Source organism: Cotesia typhae, unplaced genomic scaffold (assembly GCF_013202065.1).
Source record: "Cotesia typhae breed Kobodo isofemale line unplaced genomic scaffold, CoteBio_Ctyphae contig_43, whole genome shotgun sequence".
NCBI lineage: Eukaryota > Metazoa > Arthropoda > Insecta > Hymenoptera > Braconidae > Cotesia > Cotesia typhae.
The window spans coordinates 2812420-2836436 of NW_027423752.1; the positions used below are offsets into that span (position 1 = coordinate 2812420).

Genomic DNA, 24017 nt, shown 5'->3' on the forward strand with positions numbered 1-24017 from the left:
AATAATAACAAAGTATGCACAAGAGAATTATAAAAAAAATATACAATAATGAGAGTTGTAAGAATTAAAACAGTTTAAGAGGCAATATATGTATAAGCACGAGCTTGAAGTAAAGATTAATACCGTGATGACCGTTGACCCCGTGATGTACAATCGTGTTAGATAATAGAGTCTAAATAACTTGGTTTAAACTGTCAGCGTAAAGAGTGGCAAGTCAACGAGTACATACGCATTAATTCATCAACCCACTCTGTACATATGTGTACATGTGTGCATACATTTAAGACATGTGTACCTACATACAATCCGACCATCGACCATACAATGGTTAAATATTTTAACTTTATTTTAATATAATTAAATGCGTTTCTATATTTAGTAGATTTGATAATCCATCAAATGTTCATTTAAAATTAAAGATTAAAATAATAAAATATTGGAAATAATTAATTTAATTGTTTATCTGAGAATTTAGTATCAATTGTAAATAATATCTTATTTACTATTTATTATAAAAAATAAATTATAAATTATGTAATCTCGAAATAAGGACATTGATGTTGGGGATTGAATTCAATGATAATATTAATTTTTTTTTTTTTTTTTAATAAATTCTTGATGAATGAATCAATAAATATAAACCTTTTTAAACAGTTTTTATGAAAATAATGGAAACTTTGACTGGAAAATAAATCCCATATTTTTTAAATAATTCAATATTGAAAAATTTGATATTTTTCTACAAAGTTGAAGTTTCCGTAAGTTTTTTTAAAAATAATTTAATTATTTTGAGACACAAAAAGTATTAATGAAATTCATCAACAAAGAATCTACCTCGTTGAATAAATATATAAAAAAGTATGAGAATATTAGAAATCTGAGGAAGCGAACAGAAGTCATTTTCATTGAAAATAAGACAACAATTTTTTAGTCTCTGGAAAAAAAAAAAAAAAAAAAAAAAAAAAAAAAAAAAAAAAAAAAGATTCTGTTATCATACAAATATTATATCGGTTATTTGTCGAAGGTATCTACTGAAACCCTGGTAGCATAGGGTTATTCTTGACTTTCAACCTTTTTTTATCTCAATCTCGTAAGAAAACAGATACTATTGATTATATTTGGTCTATGATCTTTACTTTTTTCATAGTTTGTATTATATTATATGTTATAAAAAAAGGCCAAAGGGCGTATTGAGTGTTCATGTTGTGATAATAAAATTGAACGGACCGTGGTTTATGTATTTGTACTGTATTACTCCTATTGTTGTTACTGAGTGGAAAAGTTTACTTTCAAAGAGACCAGAGTACAAATACTAATAAAAGTTATCAAAATAAAGTTAATCTTAACTTTAACATCTACATTACTAAAACTTGGATTATTCAGGACTTGAATATTTTATCGTTTGTCAAATAACCCGCATTCGACGTAATTATTATTTACAAAACATACAATACATGTCCAAACTAACTAACATCAATATAAATATCTTCTCTATTGAAATGGATTATGTAAAAAATTTATAAAAAATCAGTGCTTATTAAGCTTTGCGGGCTCTTGACTTTTTAGTATAAATAACATGTTTTTTCTCTCAAATTTTTTTTATACCACAATAATTATGAACCTTTGTAAAAATGAATTTTTCAATTAGTAATAGTTTGCAATGTTGAAAAAAAATGTATGATTTTTCGATATTCCACTGGTAAAAAAAAAAAAAAAACAATTCAAAAAAATGTAATTTTATTATTTTTTGATTAACTTTGAGAAAAAAAAATATGTAATTGTACAAAAAAAAATTTTAAACATTATTTTTATGAAATGAAATCGTGTTATTAAACAATTACCGAAAAACCGAGCTAATTATTTTTAAAAAATTGCATTTTTAATTTTGTAAAATTTCTACATGTTAATTTTTTTTGTATATATCAAATAATTTATTTGATACAAAAATTCTTAAAATTAACAAATGTCTGCTAAATTAATTTTCATTAGAAATGACAGCAATTCAAAATTTTCAAAAATCCCAAAAATGTTCACTTTTGCTGTTTTTCTGCGCAATAACAATTGACCGCAATACCCTATTATATTCCTGTAAATTGAAGCAAGCTTCAATATGCTTGCTTATTTTTTTCCTAAATTAAATTAAATTAAATAAATCAGGAATGACAACAATTCAAAAATCTAAAAAATCATCTCTATCATTTTTTTATCGCGCAATAACAAATTTCTGTCAATTACATCTGAAAGCTTATAAAATAAGCTTTCATTTGCATACTTATTTTTTTTTTTAATTAAATATTATAGGTCAGCAATTTGGATTAAATAATTAAAATAATTTATAATATATCAATAGATTCGGTAGAATCTGGCGCCAAGTTCCGTTCTCAAGCCAGACTACCGAGTGTGTATATACCGTAAGCAGAATCGTTTTTTGAAGTTACAAGTTTTTTTTCAAATTTAATTTGATTTTTTTTTTTATATGATATTTTATAATAGTAGTTCATGCTTTTTATTACGCGTATTACTTGATTATTATCAATTATCTTTATAATTTCTATTTAAAATTATTAAAAATAATCAGCACAAACTATAGCGACCCAGATTTTTAGATTTTAACTTTTTTCTTATGTAAAAAGCGGACGGCCAGCGCCAGAGACTAAATAATATAACGATGCATGCTAATCTTATGATAGATGGAAAACTACAGTGAAAAAAAGATATTTGACAGCTTGCAATTACACACTCCAGGCGGCGCAAGAATAACTTTTACATGAACTATAGCTTAAAGGGGATAGTTTGCCACCGGAAATGTATTAAATTAAAATTGTCAATTTTTATTATAATTACAAAAAAAACTGAAATCCGAACAAAAACAGTTTCACTCTAAAAAAATCGTGCCAAGTCCACGTTCATAAGACTATTAAGAAAAAAAAAATTTTATTTCTTTACAAAAAGATATAAAATAAAAAATTAAAAAATCCAAGTAACCGATATGGTTGTATATGATTTTCGAAAATTAAAAAAAAATTTTTGTAAATTTAAAAATTAAAAGAAACAATTTTGGAACGTACTTGGTGTGCGTTATTGTGTACCTCAATTTTTTTTAAGTGTCCTAGTAGATACAATTTAGGAATTTCATAAAAAGTGAAATATTTCGTAACTATGCATACTAAATACGTTCCAAAATTGTTTCTTTTAATTTTTAAATTTACAAAAATTTTTTTTTTAATTTTCGAAAATCATATACAACCATATCGGTTACTTGGATTTTTTAATTTTTTATTTTATATCGTTTTGTAAAGAAATAAAATTTTTTTTTTTTAATAGTCTTATGAACGTGGACTTGGCACGATTTTTTTACAGTGAAACTGTTTTTGTTCGGATCATAAACACTATTGTAATATTAAAATTCTAATTAAATGGTCAAAAGTTGACTTTTTTGTTGGGTAGAAAACTAAGAAAAAATCTAGTGTTATAGGAAAGCTCAGAACTTTCTGAGTCATTGCAAAAAATAAAAAAAAATTAAAAAAGAAGAAAACAATTTAAAAATTCCTAGTCGAGAAGAATCGAAAATTTTCACAATATATTAATAAAAATATTAGAAAAAAGTAGCTATATGTCAGTAACAATAATCAGAAGAAGTAAAAAAGTGAATAAAAATGTATATCATTGAAGTAATTATCTTCAGATTAAACAGTAAATATTTATCAATTACTGTCGGTTAAAAATAAACCAATAAATCATAAATATAATTGTTAACATAGTATAATAAATAAGTGAAAAATTAACCGTAAATAATAGAATATCAGTTAATAGTAGATATTAAAAAAATCAATAATCAATGGGAATAAATAATTTTTGATTACGCAGCAATTATAACGTCCATGATGATGATGAAGAGTTTAAGATTAACACAAGCAAAGAGAGTAGAAAATAGGGGCCTGATCTTCATTGTGAGCGAGCTCGTCCGTGGACATACAAACATATCATCAGTAACATGTAAAATAGAGGGGGTCAGAATAAGATGACATCGCCCCTTACTCTGTATCATCATCGCATCATTCTGACCGCTCTTGAGGACGACGAGAGGGCAGGAGAGTTTACGAGAGCATAAAAGCACCGGACGAAGAAAACTACGACGTTGTATTCAACGGACTCGTTCCTTTCATACCTATTTGTAAAAATATTGGTTTATTTATTTTTTTTTTTAACTTTTTTTTGTTCATTTTCATTTCTAATTATTGTAATTTATATTTGTGACAGTGTGACATTGAAAGCAAGAACATGGGACATCCACCCCGGCTTATGTCCGCGGGTATAATCGCCGCATTTTTAACATGTTCTTTCACTACTACCTTTGCAGGTAAGTTTTTAGTCACTGATAATTCATAATTAATTTATTTTTTTATTTTTAGAAAAGTGAAATTTTTTAGTGAAAAAATATTAAATTTTAACGCGAAGAAATTTTTGAAATTAAGAAATAATTTGAAAATTAATTTCGAAATAAGAGATTGATTAAAAATGAATTATTTATTATTATTGTTATAATTATTCTTATTATTAAGTTGTTGATAATGAGTAATGAGGTAGCTCACGAGTATATCATTGAAACGATTATCGTTCCGCCGGATAGAACGTATTTGACCGGACATTTACTAAATTGAGCTCGACGTACATCATCACTGTTACTCCCTTACTTTATAAAATTGATCTACCGTATTATCTCTTTTTATCTTTATTGTAATATATAATATATAATGTATAATGTATAGATGCATGTATATATAACACTTGATAAATTTTATATTAAGTACGAACAGTTCTAGAACATGAGGGTATTAAATCTGACACTTTTCTTGTCACATCACGAAATTAAATTCTCATTTGCCCATTAGCCCACCCTAACTATTTACTCTGTTTAAATTTATTAAACAAATCTAAATATCCGTTGGTTATTTTATTCAGTTGATTTAAACTCAATTGATTTTATTTTTTTTATTTCGGTTTGTCTTTCATTGAATTAAGCTTAATTTTTTTATTTACTTGTCGTAAACATTTGTCTTACAATGTTTTATTCATTATCATTATTATTATCATTAATTTCAAACAATATATAATTATTAAATTAATTAATTTACCTAATGGATAATTTATTTTTTACTCATACGGAAAATTTGAATTATTTCAATGATAATTTAGTTAAAGTAATTTCTATTGGATAAAAATATTAATTTTAATTCTTATAATTTATAATTACTAATTATTACAATTACATAAAAATTATTTGACTTTTTAATTTTATCAAGTATTAATATACTTTTATAAAATCAAATAATTTGTTATAATATGGATAATTAAATTTAATGTTTGAAATAATTTGAAGTTTAGTATTCAGTCATTTTTTTTTCATATCCTTTTAAAATGATTCAATTATTTCTTTAATAGTTTTACTTTACTAGTATTTAATAACTTATAAAAATTTTTTTGCGTGTCCGTTTTTTTTTTCAACGGATAATTTTAAGTTTTTTTTTATTAAATTACCTTAGCAGATTGTTGATAATTTTAAGAATTTTTTTAACAAATAAATTATGGTAAAAAAAAATTTTTTAAAAATTGACATTTAAAAATTAAAAAAAAAACTACCAATGCAATTTTTTAAAAATAATTTTTTAGAAAAATTTATTTGTTAAAAATAATTAAAAAATTGTTAAGTGACAACTAACTTTAATGTCATGTTTTTTTTTTTTTTTAAATGTGTGAACTTTTAATAGTAAAAATTGTTAAAAGTTAAAAGAAGAAAATAAATATAAGAACAGAGGGAAATTAAAATGAGAAAATGAAAATAATTAATAACATATCTGTAATATGTTTAAGAAATTGGCAAAATCATAAGACCCGATTAAGCGATTAGTTCTGACCCGTGTTCAATATTTTTATTTATTTGTCATTTCTTGGTTTCGAGGAATCGTTGGGAGGAGTGATAATATGAGATATGATAAATCACATTCTGAATTATGAGTCTCGTAGGGGTAGATAAACATATCTATTTATCTTTATATGTAGAAACAACGTAATTTATGGATTAATATAAAGACACAAACTTTCCTTAGCGTTTTATTTTATTTTTATCATTACGTATTTTTACACCCGAGATATAAATTAATTAAACAGTCAACAACAATAATTATAACTGTAATAATGATGATGAATAATGAATATCATTACAAGAGTGTAATGTAATTTAAAAATAAAAAAAAAAAAAAAACATATTTTAAGGTCATTCAAGATGTGATATCGCGAAAAATACCCAGTAAATATATAGGATAGAATATGTCACAGGTCGAGTGACTCAGTGCTCTTAGTACGTAAGATTATCGCTTTAGTTTCACAGATGATACGTTGTTAAAATACTTTTTTTTTCTTTATTATACTTGATACTTTTCAATTTATTTATCTCTCATATTTTATATTATCAATAAAACAATACATATATAATTGTTGTTAAGCTTTTATATAATTGTAAAAACACTTTTAATTATTTATTAATTACTGAACATTTTATTTTTCAGATCAATGCATGGTTGGATGTCATGGAAGTAAGTTCATTTATTTCTTCATCACCAACTTTTTTTTTTTTAAAAATACTTTTAAAATTTTAACTGTCTTTTAATAAAAAAATTATTTAAAAATTTTTATTTTCTATTAACTTCAGTATCATTAATTAATTATGAAAATGAAGTTAGCCGACATTTCAAATTTTTTAGAAATTTTTTTTTTTTTTAATTTCACTTAAAAAATTAAAAAAAAAAATGTCACATGTAAAAAACTTGAAAAACTATAAGTGCAATTTTTTATAAATATCTTTTGAGTTGTAATTTAATTAATAAAAATCATCAAAAATTTTTAGACGTCTGCTAATTTCAGTGTCATAATTAATTACATAAAAAATGATCCAATGTGCACAAACACATAATGTAGATTAATTTAATAGTTAATAAATTTAAATGAATAAATCACATACTTAAGTTTGAAACAGCAAATTTTTTAAATAAAAAATAATTTTTTCGGTAAATTATTAGAACGTTAAATTTTTTTTAACAAATATGATACTACAGTCATCAAACAGCTTAAAATTTTTGGGACTTGGTATAATAAAATACATTTAAGTTCAAAAATATTTTCAAGAATTTGTACTTAAAAATTTCTTCAATCTCCACAAGTTTAATTAAAAAAAAAAATTTTTTTTTTCTTCAAAATAATCGAGTTTTGATAAAAATAAAAAAAAACTGTAAGATGTCTGTTAGCTTCAGTATCACATTTAAAAATATTTCTTCCAATTATCAAATCAAGCTAACTTAAAATTTTTTTTCTCTTTAAAACTCTAGTGCAAACGAGTAAAGCTTATGCAGAGGGACACACATACACATATGAATACGAAGGAACGTCGGTAACGTCAGTTAGCGAAGTTGAAGGCGACACGAATGTAAAACTCAACGCAATAGTTGAATTAATAGTCAAGCCAGACTGTATTCATCAATTGAGACTGAAAAATGTCCGCGTTAACGGTGCTGTAAGTACCTATTGTCATTTATCTTTGTTCTTATAAATCTTAGTAAGTTGCAATGATCTCGTCTTATACTTCTAACCTCTAATCCTTTGATCTTTGGCTTCTGTTGTTCGGCAACAAAATTAAAACAAGTACATTAATTAAAAAACCTTTTTTCAGCCGGTACCGCAAAAAGACGTGGAGAAATACGCTTTCCAGTTCAATTACCACGATGGACATATTGACACGAGTGTTTGCACGGAACCCGAAGACTCTCAAGCTTCGCTTAACATCAAGCGTGCGATTGCTTCGCTGTTTCAATCCGCCGTGATGCAGGACTCAGGTGTTACGACACACAGGGAGACCGATATATTCGGAACCTGTCAGACTGACTTTGAGTTCCGCCGTGAGGGCGAATCCACAGTTGTTCGCAAATACAAGAACTTCAGCAAGTGTTCGCACCGTGAGAATATTCGTCACGCATTAATTAACGCGGTCTACGATGAATCATCAGACATAAAAGCATCTCCAGTTCTTGATTCTACCCAGCATGTTGAGCAGAGTTTCAAAAAAGGAGTTCTCCAATCGGCCAAGTCAGAGGAAACTTACAAGTACCGTCCATTTTCTAACGGAGATGCTGGAGCAAAGACTCATGTCGTTTCAACCCTAACCTTCAAGTCTGACAACGCCAGTCCAGGTTCACCTGGCCCAGTATCTCGTCCCAAGTCCATAATATTTGAAAATCCTCATCCAGTTTCTGAGTCATCGTCTCCTGATGCGATTTTGACGGCGTTAAAAGCCGTAAAACAGCAAGAAACTCCTGAAGGAGTCAAAAGTGGCGTTGCTGAGAAATTCGGCGCACTGATAAAAGTCCTGCGCAGAAGCTCAAAGGGCCACATATTGTCGGCTTACAATAAAGTAAAGGCTGGAGTCGATGGTTTTGACAAGAACACGGATAAAAAAACTCTTCTAGAAGCTCTTTATCGCGCTGGAACTGGTGATTCTGCGGAAGTTGTTATTGAGTTGATTAACAACAAAGAAATAACTGGAATTCCTTTGATAGCTTACTACGCGAGTCTTGCATTGGTAAATCACGTAAGTTTGCCAACTGTTGCTGCGGTAACGTCACTTTTAGATCGCCCGAAACTCCCTCGTATCGCATATTTGGGAGTTGGTCGGGTAATTGGTAAATACTGTCAACAACATGATTGCGAAAATGCAGCTGAGGTGAAAGAAGCACTTGCGAAAATTTCAAGCAAATTGAGTAACTCAAAGCCCGGGAATCGTGACCAGGAAAATATTTTGATTGCTGCATTGAAAGCACTACGCAACGCTAACTATCTAGATGAACCGACCATTGAAAAAGTAATGTCCATCGCTAAAGATAAAGCAGTACATCCACGAGTTCGTGTTGCTGCGATTGAAGCGCTTACTGCTAAATGTTTAAAGCAATGGATGATGCCTTTGACTAAACTATTCGGGGACGAAGAAGAGGACAGTGAAATAAGAATAAAAGCATATTTAACTTTAGTTGAATGTCCGTGCCCGCATGTCGCTAACGAATTGAAGGAAATAATTGACTCTGAAACAGTTAATCAAGTTGGCTCTTTTGTGACAAGTCATCTGCGTAATTTACGTGCCAGCACTGATCCAAACAAGCAGGATGCCAAGAGGCATTTCGGAGAGTTGAGACCGCGCGGTAAATTCCCTGAGGACTTCCGTAAGTTTTCATTCAATCGTGAGTTCTCATACAATATCGATACACTTGGTATTAGTTCCGTTGCTGAGCACAATGTTATTTACAGTCAAAAGAGTTTTGTACCTCGTTCAAGTAGTTTGAATTTGATCACTGAATTATTCGGACGGTCATTTAACTTTTTGGAGATTGATGCACGTACTGAAAACTTGGACCGGCTTATTGAGCACTACTTTGGACCCAAAGGTATCCTCAAGCATAAAGAGGTCGCTGGATTGTTGGTTGACGGCAAAAAGCAGTTCGATGAAACTTACGGCAAATTAAAAGATAAGGTTAACAAGGTTGCTCGTAATCCTCGTAGTGTCAGCCAAGCTGATTTGGACGAGTTTGCACGCAAAGCAAAACCTCAGGAGACTGAAGTTGATGAAGATTTGGATCTTGATCTCTCCATCCGCATGTTTGGTGTCGAGTTGGCTTATATAGACATGCAGGACCAAAGCAAGCATAAGGACTCCCAGCCAATGTTAAGCAGCTTGCTTGATTTGATCGACCACCTCTTCAACGCTATGAAGAACTCAAATTACCATAACTCGCACCATGTCAATTTCATGGACATGGACTTGGTTTATCCGACAGGTTTGGGATTCCCGTTGGTCGTCGGTGTTGAAGGAAACGCTGTCAGTCAGATTAAGGCCAATGGAAACATCGATACTAAGGCTATCCTGAGCGACCCAAAGAACGCAGTCGTAAAAATTGGAATGGAGCCTAGTGCAAACATTGCATTGGAAGCGAGTTTGATGATGGAAGTTTTTGGCTCTGAATCAGGTCTGAAGATCATAAGCCGTATGCACACTTCAACCGGCTCAGACTTCTCGCTCAAAGTATTGAACGGCAATGGCGTTGAGGTTAGCTTCGGTGTGCCCAAGAAGAAGCAAGAGATCATCAACCTGTCCAGTCAAGTGTTCTTCGTCGACGGAAAAGGAAATTTGAAGGCACCCAAATTCTCATCTGGAAAACAACACAGCGATTGCTTCGATCAGTTGTCCCAAGTTTTGGGCGTTACTGTTTGTGGACACTTTTCTTATCCTTATGATAGCATTGATGCAGTTCACAAGAAGCCTTTGTTCCCATTGGGTGGTCCAGCCAAGTTTTCAATCAGCGTTGAAAACAATGATGTCACTAGCTACATGTTCAAGGCTTACTACGACAAGAGCAAGCCCAGCGAACGGTCATTTGAGGTGACTTTTGACACTCCTAAGAGCCGTACCAACAGGCGAGTTTCTTTGCGCATCGACGGAGCTGACAAGCCCGAAGAGAAGTACATCAAGGCTGCGCTGGAGTCGCCGATCAAGAATGTCAAGGGAGAAATAAAGTTGGAGAATACTGATAAGAAGAAGGCGCTCTCTATTATGATCAACCACGATTCTGACGAGTATCATGCAACAGTAGGTCTTCAGGCTGATGGTAGCAAGTACAAACCTATTTTAGAGTACAAAGTACCAGAACACATTGAGAAACTAGCTGGTGCGAAGGGGTCTTCTGGCAACAAGGCTGCTTATCGAGTAGAAGGTGACATTGGAGTGGAAGATCAAGGAGATGGTAAGAAATATTCCTTCAATCAAGTTGCGTTGATGGCTTCCGACAAAAAACTGGTTGGCATCAATGGTTTCATTGCCGTGAAGCCAAATGCTCTTACTATTGACACCAAAGCTTCGCACAATGATGAAAGTTTGAGCATAAAATTCGACGGAAAACGATCGCCCGAAGGTTTTGACACGAATTTCGCAGTTGTACCTTCTAAAAATCCAAACATTGGGTTCAAAGTAATCTGGCACTACGGTAAGACTAACAATATGATCGACCACAACTTCGTAGTGACTTATGGCGCAGACTTGGACTCAAAGACCAACAGATTCGCGATCACCGATCGCCTAAAGTACAAGAAGAACGACAAGCCAAGCCATCCTTATGATTACTTCACTTCCATTAAAGGCAAGTCTGAGATAACGTGGCCTGCGCAAGACGTTTCTGCTAAATTTGAAAACGAGATCTCTCCTAATAGTTTTGACTCTGAATTTGACGTAAAGTATGGTAAGTTTAAGATTGGTGCTGATGTTGAGGTGAAATCTGAAAAAGACATGCCTCAAAATTGGGAAGCTGGATTCGAAGCTTACATTATGGACAACAAAGTCGCCCTTGAAGGTAAGCACAAGAAGCTATCAGAGTTCAAGCGCACATTCGCAGGCAAACTAGAGCTCCCAGGAGGAAAATATGAAGTCGATGTGCAATCTGAGTGTCAGATGGATCCGCAGAACAAAAACATCCAGTTTGTCGGAGATTTGAAGATAAATGGTAAGAGTTTCAAAGTTGATTATGGACTAGCTGCCACTCCTTCGCAGATAAACAACCACGCTGTCGTTTCTTTGGATACTGCCAAGTACCTGGATTACTTATTAAACATTCAGATTGGATCTAAAGCTTCAGGTAAGCTCAATTTGAATGTCAAGAACATCATCTTGGTCAATGGCCAATACAACTATCAAAACGGCAAAGGAAACGGTAACTTTAATATCCATCTGATGACAATCAACCGCAAGATCAAGGGAACTGGAGACGTAAGCGTTACAGGACCTCGCCATGTTGGAAACTTAGAGATCAGCTTTGACGATAAGGACCCCAACAAATCAATAAAATTCTCAACTGACACAGAATTGGACAAGACATCTATAAACTCGAAAAACACTATTGATTTGTTTACTCACAAGTATGAAGTAAACGGCAAAAGTCATTTTAAGCGAACTCCACAAAATGGCTACGACTTCAAGGGAGATGGTCAGCTGACTCTACCTAATGGAAGGCATTTCGTTATTGAAGGTAGCCAAGTTGCCGATCGCACCGCCGAGAAATCTAACATCAAGGGTAACTACAACTTGATGGATTATGAGAAGAAAGGAGGTGAACCCCGCAAGTTAGGTTATGAATTCAATATTGCACTTGTTGAACCCTTGAGACATGAATTTGATTGCCAGCATACTATGCAATTCAAGAACCGAGATGGAAAGGACATCAATTTGTTTGTTAGTACCAAGCACGGAGAATCTAAAGACAACAAACACCACTGCGATATCAAGGTCAACCTCAAGGGCGCTTACATGGTCAAGCCATTCGACTTCGACTTGAGCACCAAGTACGCTGACAAGAAAAACAACGAGCCTGGAATGAATGGATCATGGAAACTGGACTCTTCATTGGGCAGCGACTTATCCTTCAAGGGAACTGGAGACTACCATGACAGCGAAGGACCAAAAGATCCACATGTCGCGGAGATTAACCTGGCTTTTGTCTTCCCTAGTGAGAAGTTGCGTAACTTGAAGTACAGCGAGATGCAGAGTATTTTGCTGCCTAGTGAGTTGGAAGACAACAATAAACTGGACTACAAGAGTAGCTATGCACTGACTTACAATGATGACAAGACTATCAAGGCTGAAGCTGCTTATAGTCAGACTGGAGTCAAGCCTGGAGATACCAAGGAAGGCAAAGGATATGTTTTGCTGACTGTTCTGACTCATCCACCGCTGATAATCGAAACTTCTTTCAAACACGACCCGACTGAAGAAATCAAGAGAGCCTCAGGTAATATAGCTGTCAATTATGGAGATTCCAAGACCTCAGGAGGATTGTATACTGCGTACAAACCAGATATGAGTGATATTAAGATTACTGCTAAGGCTTCCGTGCCGATGGAGAAGGTTCATGCCATTGAATTTGGTCTTGAGCATAAACGCAAGAATGATGGCCCATGGAACAATGACATTTACGTTAAGACGGATGATAATAAATACGAAATGAAGAGCGAGTTTGAAATGAACCCTGCTTTGCATCATGCTCATATTGTCTTCACTTATCCGAACAGTAAAATTGAATTGGCGGCTAAGATTAATAAGCTCAGTGAGACTGAATACAAAGGTGAGCTGTAATTTGTGAATAATTGGAGAATTTTGGCTTAAAGTAATGATCATGTTGATGATAATGACTTTTTTATTTTAGGAGAATGGAAGATTGATTCAACTGGTTTTACTAAAGGATTCGCTACTGCTGATGGTCATGTTAAGTTTGATATGGATAGCTTCATTATCGAAATCAACTTCGACAGTGACAAGATTCAACATCGTAAGATTCATGCTGAAATCACTACAGCACCCGCCGTCAAGACTGGCAAGAGGATTCTTCTCACTGTCACCAGTGATGGAAAGAATATTGTTACTGGAAGGTAACTATTATTATTAATTTTTTTACACTAAGGGGAAGAAAAATTATTTAGACAAGGAATTCTTGATTCAAGAATTCGTTGAAATTAATCATTTGTATTTATTAATTTCTTCAGATAAAAAAAATTTATTCTTAATAATTATCAAGAATATATCGTGTGACAAAGGTCAAAAAGAGCGTACTCTTACAGTAAGGTAGGACTTAGGGCCAAAAGGGCAAACAAAAAAATTTTTTTTCCTTCAACAACTCAAAATTGTCCAAAATGTTAAGATCGATAAAAAAAAATTTTTTGAGTTACCATCACCAAAAGGGCACATCTCAAAAGGAAAATTTTTCTTGAAGACTAAAGGTTGTATAAGAAGAATTTCGGTTTATAAAACAAAGATTAAAAATAATACTCTCTCCATGAAGCTAAGTCATCATAATAAATATGAAAAATTGAACTATAAAAAAGGGCAAATTAAGCAACGAAAAAAATTTTTTTTCTGAATTTTTATAAAATGATAAAAAATTTTTTTCAATTTTATTTAACTCTTTTTGGAATTCTCGAAAATTTTTTAATTTTTTTTCTTTACTGTTTTTGAAACTTTGTTGTGTGATTCAGTTTAAGAAAAAATTCACTTTTTTAGAAAATGATCATGATGATAGAATATATTTAAAACTCTTGAAATTTTGCGTCTTGGTATCCTGCCTGATATCCATTTTTAATATTCATATTCATATCAATTTTTATTGTTTAATAATAATATTATTACTATTTTTAGAATTTTCTATCTTCATTTTTTTTTATTTTTGCTCTTAGAGCCATCAAAATATATAACTTGAGGAGGTTCTTTGGGACTTAAGATTTTTTTATTTTTTAGTTCAGAATATGTTTGCAAAGATTGAAAAAAAACAATGTTTTTAAACGCCTTTTTGGCATTTGTTACACGATATGTTCCTGTAAAAATTATTTTTTTATACTCAATATATAGTGCAAAAATAAGAAGAAATATTTAATTAACTTATTGATTTTAATTATGCTTTGCAGTACAAACTACAACAGACGTGACGAAGCAGGCACGGTGATCGTCGAGGGCAATGGAAACTTACAAATCGGTGAGAATGAACGTAGCTCCAAATTTACTTACTCACGCAAACAATTGACACGTGAAAATGATGGACAAGTGGGTACTGCTATTCTTCTTAACGCCAATTTCGGACCCTCGGCTGTGGTGGGTGAGCTCAAGCTGTCCGACAAGGAAATTCTTGTGTTCAACAGCTACTGCGAGCAGAGCAAAGACTGCGCACACTTTAAATTGCAATCTACGATGGACACTGATCGTATGTATCAATTAATATTTTTTATGTTTATACTTGAATATGTTGATTATAATTTATAATTATTAACTTAACATTTTCATAGAAAAAACACGCTTAGATCACCAAATAACCGTGGAAGTTGACCTTAAGAAATTCAAAGTACCAGTTGAGTTTGGCTTGAAGACAACCACCAAATACTTTGCTGAAAAAATGACTTTTGACCACACAGCCAACCTTTATCTTCACACTTCCAAAGACAAGACCCAGTACTCGTCACAAATTTACTCTCACCCCAAAGAATCGGCGATAATATTGACTCTTCCAAGCCGCGAGTTAGCTTTGATTGCTACTATTGATGTTCCTAAGTCTAAAACCCCTATGGGTCCATATAAAATTGATATCTCAGCGTATCTAGACCGTAAAAATCACCCGAATGACAAGACTAGCTTCGTAGCCAACGGTGATATTAATGTTGAGAAGAATTCTGCTACTATCGCTGGTGACGCCAAATTTATTTACCCATCTCAACCTAAGGTAATTATTCTTTTTTTTTTTTTTCAAAATTTTTTTAAATAAATTTTAAAGAGAGAAACCCCTTTAGACGGCTGAAATTGAGTTATTTTTCATGAGTGGTTCTATAGATGATTTAATAATCATATCATTTTGAAGTTTTAACATCATTCTATTTAAACTTTGAAGACTACAAAATAAATTTTTTTTTTTTTACAAATTCTTTTTCTACTGATGTGAAACAAAAAAAAAAGTGCTTTTTAATTGTAATTTATACACGAGAAAGATAAATCCTTAAAATGATGAAAAGTACAAAATTAATATCAAGTTAGTGCATGAAAAAAAAGTTCAAATTTTTTACTATTTTGTTCGACTAAATTTTCAATATTTTAATTTTTTTTTCAGCAGTAAGGTAAAAGCCCCAGTACCTGCTCAGGAACCAGTACATGCTCACTCCATGTATTTGTATATCTATATTCACAAATATACATGAGCAGCTGCTGGGGCTCTTACCTTATATTCTCAACATATTTTCAAAATATAAAAAAAAATTGTTTTTTTTTTTTTATTTTTAAAGAGACTTTATCCTTAATAAAAATTTATTTTCATCAGTTTAACAATGCATACTTTTATAAAAATTAATAAGTTCCATAATATCTAAAAATTTTTTTATTACAGGAAATGATGGTAAAGGGAAAACTTCATTACGGAGGCGAACATTTGTTAGACGCAAATGTAGACATCGATGTCTTTGCAAAGAAAGCTCAAAAAATAACAATAGTAACTCACATAGTCAAACACGAAATCCCTAAAGGCTACAACATAACTGGAGAGTTTGAATTTGGAAGCCGCGGTCAGCAGCTTAAAGTAGACCTTAAGCAACACTTTGCCTTCTCCACAACTGAATTAGGCTTCGGCTCCTTCCTCTCATACACTGACGTCAACCAAAAGCCACGTAACATCGGATCTCTCTTCTCGATGAACCTCCACGAAGCCCACTTCCTGCTCCAAGGGCCAGAGAAGGAACTCCTGAAGACTGACACGACCATGGAATTCTCCAAGAACCTCCAAAAAATTGAGACCGAGTTCTCTATGCTCAGCAACCCTCCCGTAGTTGTTAGCTTCGAGGCCCACGACTTCAATAGCTTCATATACCAGAGCTACCAGAAAGACAAGCCAGACACCAAATTGTCAATAAACGGGCGCCTGGTCCTTGGACAAGTAGCAGAATACCATGCAGACTTTTACAAGAACGGCGAAAAAAAGAATTTGTTCAGCATCGGGGTCTACTTGGATGAAAGCAGGTTCCTTAAGCCAACCTTCACCTACCAGAAAGACAACGTAGCGATGACAGTAAATTTCTACCGAGAGTTGTCGGTGAAGCGCGTCGAGCAATTGAAGGAAGTCTTCGTAGCACTGATCGACGAAGCCAATATCGAATTCCGTGATCTGTTCGAGCACTTGAAGAAAGCACAACCAAACTGGAAGCCCGTGCTAGACTACTACCAAGGAGAGCTCGATAAACTCAAGCAGGAGTTGAATGCTGACACCACTGTCAAAGAGATTCAAGCGACTTTGAACAAAGTTTTCGGTGGCCTAATTAACGCCGTCACTCAAGTAGTTACTCAATTCATGAAGCGCGCTACAGAGTTGAGCAAACAGGTCCACGAAATCGCAGATAAAATTAATGACGCTTTGAAAGCTATCTACCCGCGAATCAAGAAGTCTTTCGACCAAGTTTTGCACGCAAGTATCGAGATAACAGACGCCGCTTCTAAGCTAGCTTCTACTTACGTCAAGGCCATTTTGGACATCATTAACCAACATCAGAAGGAAATCAAAGACATAATTGGTATGGTTAGCGAATTGGTGCATGATATTGTTAAAATTGCAATGAAGGGATACGGACAAATCGAAAATGAGGTCAAGAGTTTCATTAAACTGACGACACAGCAGATCCAAGCGCTGCCGATCTACGAAATGTTGAAGGAGAAGTACCAGGAGTTGATGAGTTTCAAGGTACCTGACGCGATTTTGATGCCCATTGAAGAAGCATTCACCCAGATGAAGCGATTGTTGCCCACTGAAGAGCTCAAACAGTTCTTCACTGTTCTTTATAACTACATTATCAAGCATATTAAGCACCAGAAGGTCGACGATGGAACTGAAATCAAGAATATCTATGGACATGCTGTAGAAGCTACTTACTCGATCATCACTCTGTTGAAAAATCGTGGAAATGCCGATCACTTCTACGAAATCTTTGATGTTAGGCTACCAAGTCATTTAGGTTACGTTAAAGACCTGCCCGGTGTACCGATCTTGAGGGTGTCAGTTCTCAATTTGATTCGTAATCATGAATTACCAAGCATTTATGACATTTACCACGCGTACCGTCCGACCCTCTATCCCAGTGACATTATACCGCCGTTTAGTAAGACCGGTATTGTTGTCGAGGGTGGTCACTTCTTTACTTTTGATGGTCGTCATCTTACCTTGGCTGGTACTTGCGACTACGTTTTGGCCCAGGATGTTCACGATGGAAACTTTTCGGTTGTTGGTACCTTCAACAGTGGTAAACTTATCAGTGTTACTGTTACTGCACCGGGTGAAAGTATTACGCTCAAGAATAACGGCAATGTAAGTTTGATTTTTTTGCTAATTTTTATATTTTAATTTTGAGTAGATCATTTTTTAAATGCGTATAACGTTTTTTAATCATAAAAAATCAAAAATTAATTTATTGAAGATTTTATTTTTGTTCATTTTTTTTTTTTTATCAAAATTTACCAATTGATAAAAAATATTTATATCACTAAATCATGATATTTTTATTTAATTTGTTCAGTTTTTCATGCTTTTTAAAAGAAAAATATTGCAATAGTCTATAAATTAATAATTGAAAAATGTCAGTAAAAAACGAAATAAGTAATTATTTTCTTTGATATTAAAAATGTGAAAAAAGATATTAAAAATATAAAATTAAAAAAATTTTTAATGAATTCACCGGGAAAAATTTTTACAATTTTTTATGGCTAAAAAACAGCAGAGCTTCAAATTTAAACAATTTTGTTAAAAAAAAATTTTGATCTAATATTAATCTAAAAGTTTGCAGACAAATTTAATCAATAGGTCAAAGAATTCAGTTGATATATATCCTAGCGACATTTTCACTTTAGACTTGGCATTTGAAAATTACAAGGAGATTAGATTAATAAAGGATGTACGTCTAATTTAAATTACAGATTTTGGTTGATAATAAACCAGCAGAATACCCAGCGAGTACCAAGAACTTACATGCATTCCTTACGCTTCCAATTGTTAACGTTAAATCAGATTACGGTGTTCATGTCGCATGTAGCCAGAAGGCACCAATGATTTGCAGCGTACGAGTATCTGGATTCTACCATGGTAAATTGCGTGGTATATTTGGTGACGCTGATAACGAACCTTATGATGATTTCACTCTACCTTCCGGCCACGTAAGTTTAAATACGTTCTATGTATGCAAATTTAAATGACTAAATTCCTATAAAAATGTTATCTTATTAAAAATTTACCTGTCGATAATTAATAATAAACAATAAATAATTACAGATAACGGAAAAGGAGGATGAGTTCGGTAACGCATACAGATTAAATGCCGGGTGTGCAGCAGCACCAGCAGTAGACCACCACCACCATCAAAGAAACCCCAAATGTACAGAATACTTTGCTGGGTCATCCTCAATGAGTTCTTGCTTTAATTACGTAAATCCGGGTATTTATCGGCAGGCGTGTGACCACGCAATGGGCGCAGAAACACCACGTGCGGCTTGTTTAATATCCGCTGCTTACTACGCTGCTTGTCGTAAAGAACGAGTTTTCATATCGATACCCGCCGACTGTGCTAGCTGCAAAGTTGGCAAAGATGAGATACCCATTGGCATTACTCACGGCGTTAAAATACCCAAGAAGGAGGCAGACATCGTTATTGTTGTCGAACAGGACTCTAAAAATGAAAAAGTTTACCACGAACTTATTGTACCGATGATTACAGAATTGAAAGCTGAATTAACGCAACACGGAATCACGTAAATATTTTTTGGATTTAAATTACATTTTTCGTACTCAGTATTAAAATTTTTTTTATATGTCGTGTGTCTAATACAAAAAGGGCGTATAGTTACAGATTACAGGTTAGTCAGGCTTAAAGCTAAAAAGGCGCATAAAAAAAATTTTAATAAATTTTGATAAATAGCTTCGCAAGATATGAAATAAAAAAATATAATAAATAAAAAAAAAATTCTTAACAAAAAAATTCTTCCGGTCCCTACGATTGCAGCTTTTGTTTCTCTTCTAGACAAAGAAGAATTTTGAAAAAAACGCTCTGTTAAGTAATAGATTTTTTAATTATCTATTTCGTAGCAGAGCGTTTTTTTTAAATTCTCATTTGTTTAAAAGAAAAATCATGCTTTACAACCATGAGCGCAACAAGGATACTACCTTTTTTTGCAGTGAGTGCGACGCGAGAAAAAGCGGGGATCGGCTGTTAAGTTCTTGAACAATATTGAAAAAATAATAATTTTAAACTATTTTTATACAAGCAATGGATAAATAAATTAATCGAAAACTAATAGGATTAAAATAATTTTCAAATAAAAATAAATTAACACAATCACGCATATTTAGCCATTTTTTAAAAATATTTTTAATTGTAATTTCAAAAGAGTGTATGCATAATTAAAATACGACTCTTTGACTCTACCGTTTTTTTTTTTTTTAATTTTTAGACTGAAAATAAGCATTGTAATGAATTGCTTAGAAAAAAAATTTATAGGCCTTTTTAGCTTTAAGTCAAAATTTCTGAATTCCTAAAGCTAAAAGGCCAACTAGTCAATTAGTGATAAGAAAAAAATTATGCACTCTTTTACCTTTTGGCACGCGATATGTTAAATTGAATGAGCCTTTGAGGCGTGCACTTTTATATTATCGTAGGTTTTTCCGGCGGATAAGAAATAGACTCATATGCCGATATCGGAATCTCTCTAACAATACAAAAGCGTCTTACGACAAAGGAAAAAGAAACTTATCAACCAGGAATTTTTTTATTTAAAATATAACTTTTCCTTCCACCTTATTGTGTCAATTTACTGTATTTTTATTAAACGTCTTAACAAATGAGGGAACTTTTATTAAAGTCTATAATAATTCAATAAAAAACTATAGAGCTTATGGACTTTGCAAGCTAAAACACAGTCTGGTTGATGTAAATTATTTTTTTTTCTTTCAATTAGTTTATAAATAAAATATTGACTGAATTTGTACATATAAAATACTTTCAGTAAATTTTCCGGTAGTATTAAAAACGAACATAACTTGAATAATTTACAAGCCGAGATTTGAATATTTAATCAATAAAGTTGGTAATCTCTTCTCCATTTTGCATTTGATTAATTCTGGTTAATTAAACAGGGATGTTCATGTTGGACTGATCGGATACGGCGAGCACATGAAGTGGCCTCAGCACTACACTACCGGTGGTAGCATTAATATCGATGGTGATGTCAAGAATATAAACTTTAGCCCAAGTACACCGCTAATAAGTCTGGAAGAGGCCAAAGAGGGTGATGCAAAAACACGTCTCAAGTACGCTAAGCAGCGACTTGACATTGAATTGGGTACTTTTAAACTCACTGGTGCTTATGAGGAAGCTATTCATTATCCATTCCGAGCGGGTGCCGTCAAGGTTGTCGTTGGTGTAATCGCTTCTCCTTGTGAAAAGAGTCTGCTTCCTCTTTCGGTTAGTCTATATCCGTTCATTGTAATTTATATAAGTGTTTGCTGATAACTGATAACTGGTAATAATTAATATCAACAATAATCAACTTCATTATTTTCTTTGCTAATTAATTTCAGCTCCAACACTTGCGGTTATTGATGGGAGAAAAGATTTACCGTGACTCAGGTCTAACTTATTATCACGTCGGCTTCCTCAATGACATCCTGGTGTCCGGTAAACCACAGAAAAACGTGGTAGGATTTGATGCCCAGTCTGGATACACATTTGCTGACAGTAAGAAGAAACCACTGGACGGAAGTATCGAAAAGAGTAATTTGGTTGTTACTAACAACGATGTTTGCGCTGGATTTGCTGTTTCTGTAAGCAATTATTTATTTTATTTCAATATCAAAATTAACATATATATATATATATATATATATATATATATATATATATATATATATATATATATATATATATATATATATATATAGTAGGGTGAACCAAAATTCAATTTTCATGAAGAACCTTTTAAAATTAGAATTTTGAGTTCCGCTTTTGGCAGGAGCGGTGTTTGGGCATTTCCTAAGATATTTTGGGGTGAGACGATTTATTTTATTTTCATAGAATTTTTTAACAGGAGTTTAGTTTGGGTATTTCCGCTGAAATTTCAAATTTTGGCCGGAAGTGCCCAACTAAATCTTTTGTTAAAAATTCTATCAAAATCAAATAAATCCTCTCACCCCAAAATATCTCGGGAATTCTTGCTAAAAGCGGAACTCAAAATTCCAATTTTAAAAGGTTCTTCATGGAAATTGAATTTTAGCACACCCTAATATATATGTATGAACAGAAAAATAAAAACATTAATTTGATTTAAGAAGAAAACTCTTGAATCAACAAAATCATTTTGAAGATTTTTATCGTTTTTAATCCAGAGGAAAAAAATTTGGGATTTAGTAAAATTTATATAAGCCAAGAAAAATTTATTGGTTCAAAAAATTTTTTTGCTTGATTCACAACGATCAAATTCACTCTATTTCTTTCAAATTTCTTATTATTATCAACCTTTACTTTTTGCACATCTTTTTCGACATATTCTTTCAACTTTTTATTAACCACTCTGCGGCTGTTGACCGACTTGTGCTTCCTGTACTGCATTCGCCCTATATCTTACCTCTTTCTATATAGACTGTTGGAATAGTGACATGGGGAAACCACAGAGAAAACCCATGCCAGCACAGTTAATTTTTCCATTTTTTCAGTGTATAATCGACAGAATAAAGAAAATTTTTTTCTTTAGTGTATTTATATGATAAAATAGTTTTTTTTTTTTTTTTTTTTTTTTTAAGTTAAATTTAGTATAATTGAAAAAATCGTGACTGGAATTTTTGTCTTTTCCAAGTTTCATATACTTTTTAGCGATAGTTACTTTATCATGATAATTTTTCGAACTAGTTGTAAATAAATTTGAATTTCACACTAAATAAAATTTGCTTATTAACTTATTTTGATTTGTTCATGTGAATGTTATATCACATTCTTAAAGCAAAAAAACCAATGAAAAAAAAATTTTTTTTATCATTAACCGAGCAATGTCACAAATATAAAAATTTACTGAAAAAATTAAAAAAAAAATATTTTTTTTTGGATACCCCTTTTTATTTTAATCCAATAAATTGTTAAAATAAAAAAGGCATAATTATTTTTAAAAAAAATTTTTATTTTTATTTTACAACTTTTTGCTTATAAAATTGAGCGTTTTAACTTTCTACGTTTATGTAATTTGAAAATTTTCTAACGTAGACTCTTAGAATCTTAGAACGTCGAAATTTGATAAAAGCTTCATTCTTGGAAATCTAACTAAATTGAATAATTTTTCAAATTTTCTTAAAATTTATTTCAAAAGTAGCAACCTATGTACATAGTGATTAATAACAACGAAAAATTACCAAGCCAAATTTTTTTTATTTAAATAATTCGCGGTAGTCATATAAAGACTTTAGGCTGTTGGTATAATATTTTGATTTTAAAAATTTTTATGATTGAAGGCTGGAGGTGCTGCATTCAGTTCAAACCACTTCTTGGATGCAAAACCAAATCAGAAGAAACAATTCACGCAGGTGATGGCCCGTAGATTAGCTGAGGGTATGGCTAACATAGAATTACACGAAGACTGCGTGTGCAAACAGCGTTTTGGACTTGATGGACACAGTTATTGTAAAATTGTAGGCCGCAAAGATAAACACACTAAAGGCTCTAAAAAATAAATTTAATTAATGAACAATAAACAACTAAAAAAAAAACTTGATACAAACATCTCCTAATTAGCGCAACGGAGATATTCAATAGCAATAACGATCACAATATTAATAATTTCAATTTTTTTTTATATATAACTTCATATATTAAATTTAGAATCTGGTGTGATAGCTATTGTGTTGCAACGAATAGATATTCTTTTTTTAATTATTACTTTAAATTAAAAACGCGCTCTTGTACGATACAACTACATATGTAGATTATGTTTCATTTTGTGAATATAATAAAATCTATATAAATTTTAATTACAATATGAATTTGTATTTATTACATCCTCATTTGTTTGTTGAAATTTTAATTTGGTTAATCAATTTCATTTTTGGTTTTATAGTAATTTGAATAAAATAAAAATTAAAAATAGACTACAGTTTTTTTAAAAGAAATTCAAGTACTAGTGAACCGAGTGGATTACCCCGTGAAACGTATGACCGGATTATGGCTAATGGTAGTTTTCTTTTTTTAATTTTTTTTAATTGTATTGGAAAAAAGTTTGTAATTAAAGTGAACATTTTTTCATTAAAAGTTGGGAACATGAGCGAAAGAAGCCAACCAGAACGACGACAAAGTCCACTACCGAGTTTTTTAGTTCCTCATGCTGTGTTTACACGCAT

General features: G+C 32.0%; 1 protein-coding gene across 1 annotated transcript; it reads left to right on the forward strand.

The window, feature by feature from the left end:
- The first annotated feature begins 4225 nt into the window (after window positions 1–4225).
- On the forward strand, window positions 4226–23657 carry Apolpp (retinoid- and fatty-acid binding glycoprotein apolipophorin). Its single transcript, XM_074244094.1, has 13 exons — window positions 4226–4360; window positions 6567–6593; window positions 7383–7567; window positions 7724–13205; window positions 13287–13509; window positions 14539–14831; window positions 14914–15344; window positions 15999–17960; window positions 18566–18802; window positions 18918–19393; window positions 20775–21102; window positions 21219–21461; window positions 23136–23657. Exons 1-13 carry the CDS (start codon window positions 4282–4284, stop codon window positions 23352–23354), a joined length of 10185 nt encoding a protein of 3394 aa, XP_074100195.1. The 5' UTR covers window positions 4226–4281; the 3' UTR covers window positions 23355–23657.
- Window positions 23658–24017: the final 360 nt, after the last annotated feature.

What these genes read in the sequence shown, in the direction of transcription:
- Apolpp (XM_074244094.1), top strand. Translation starts at nt 4,282, where the DNA reads ATGGGACATCCACCCCGGCTTATGTCCGCGGGTATAATCGCCGCATTT. An exon ending in CATGGTTGGATGTCATGGAA is followed by an intron (nt 6,594 to 7,382) that starts GTAAGTTCATTT and finishes TTAAAACTCTAG; the next exon opens with TGCAAACGAGTAAAGCTTAT. An exon ending in AGAGTCTGCTTCCTCTTTCG is followed by an intron (nt 21,103 to 21,218) that starts GTTAGTCTATAT and finishes AATTAATTTCAG; the next exon opens with CTCCAACACTTGCGGTTATT.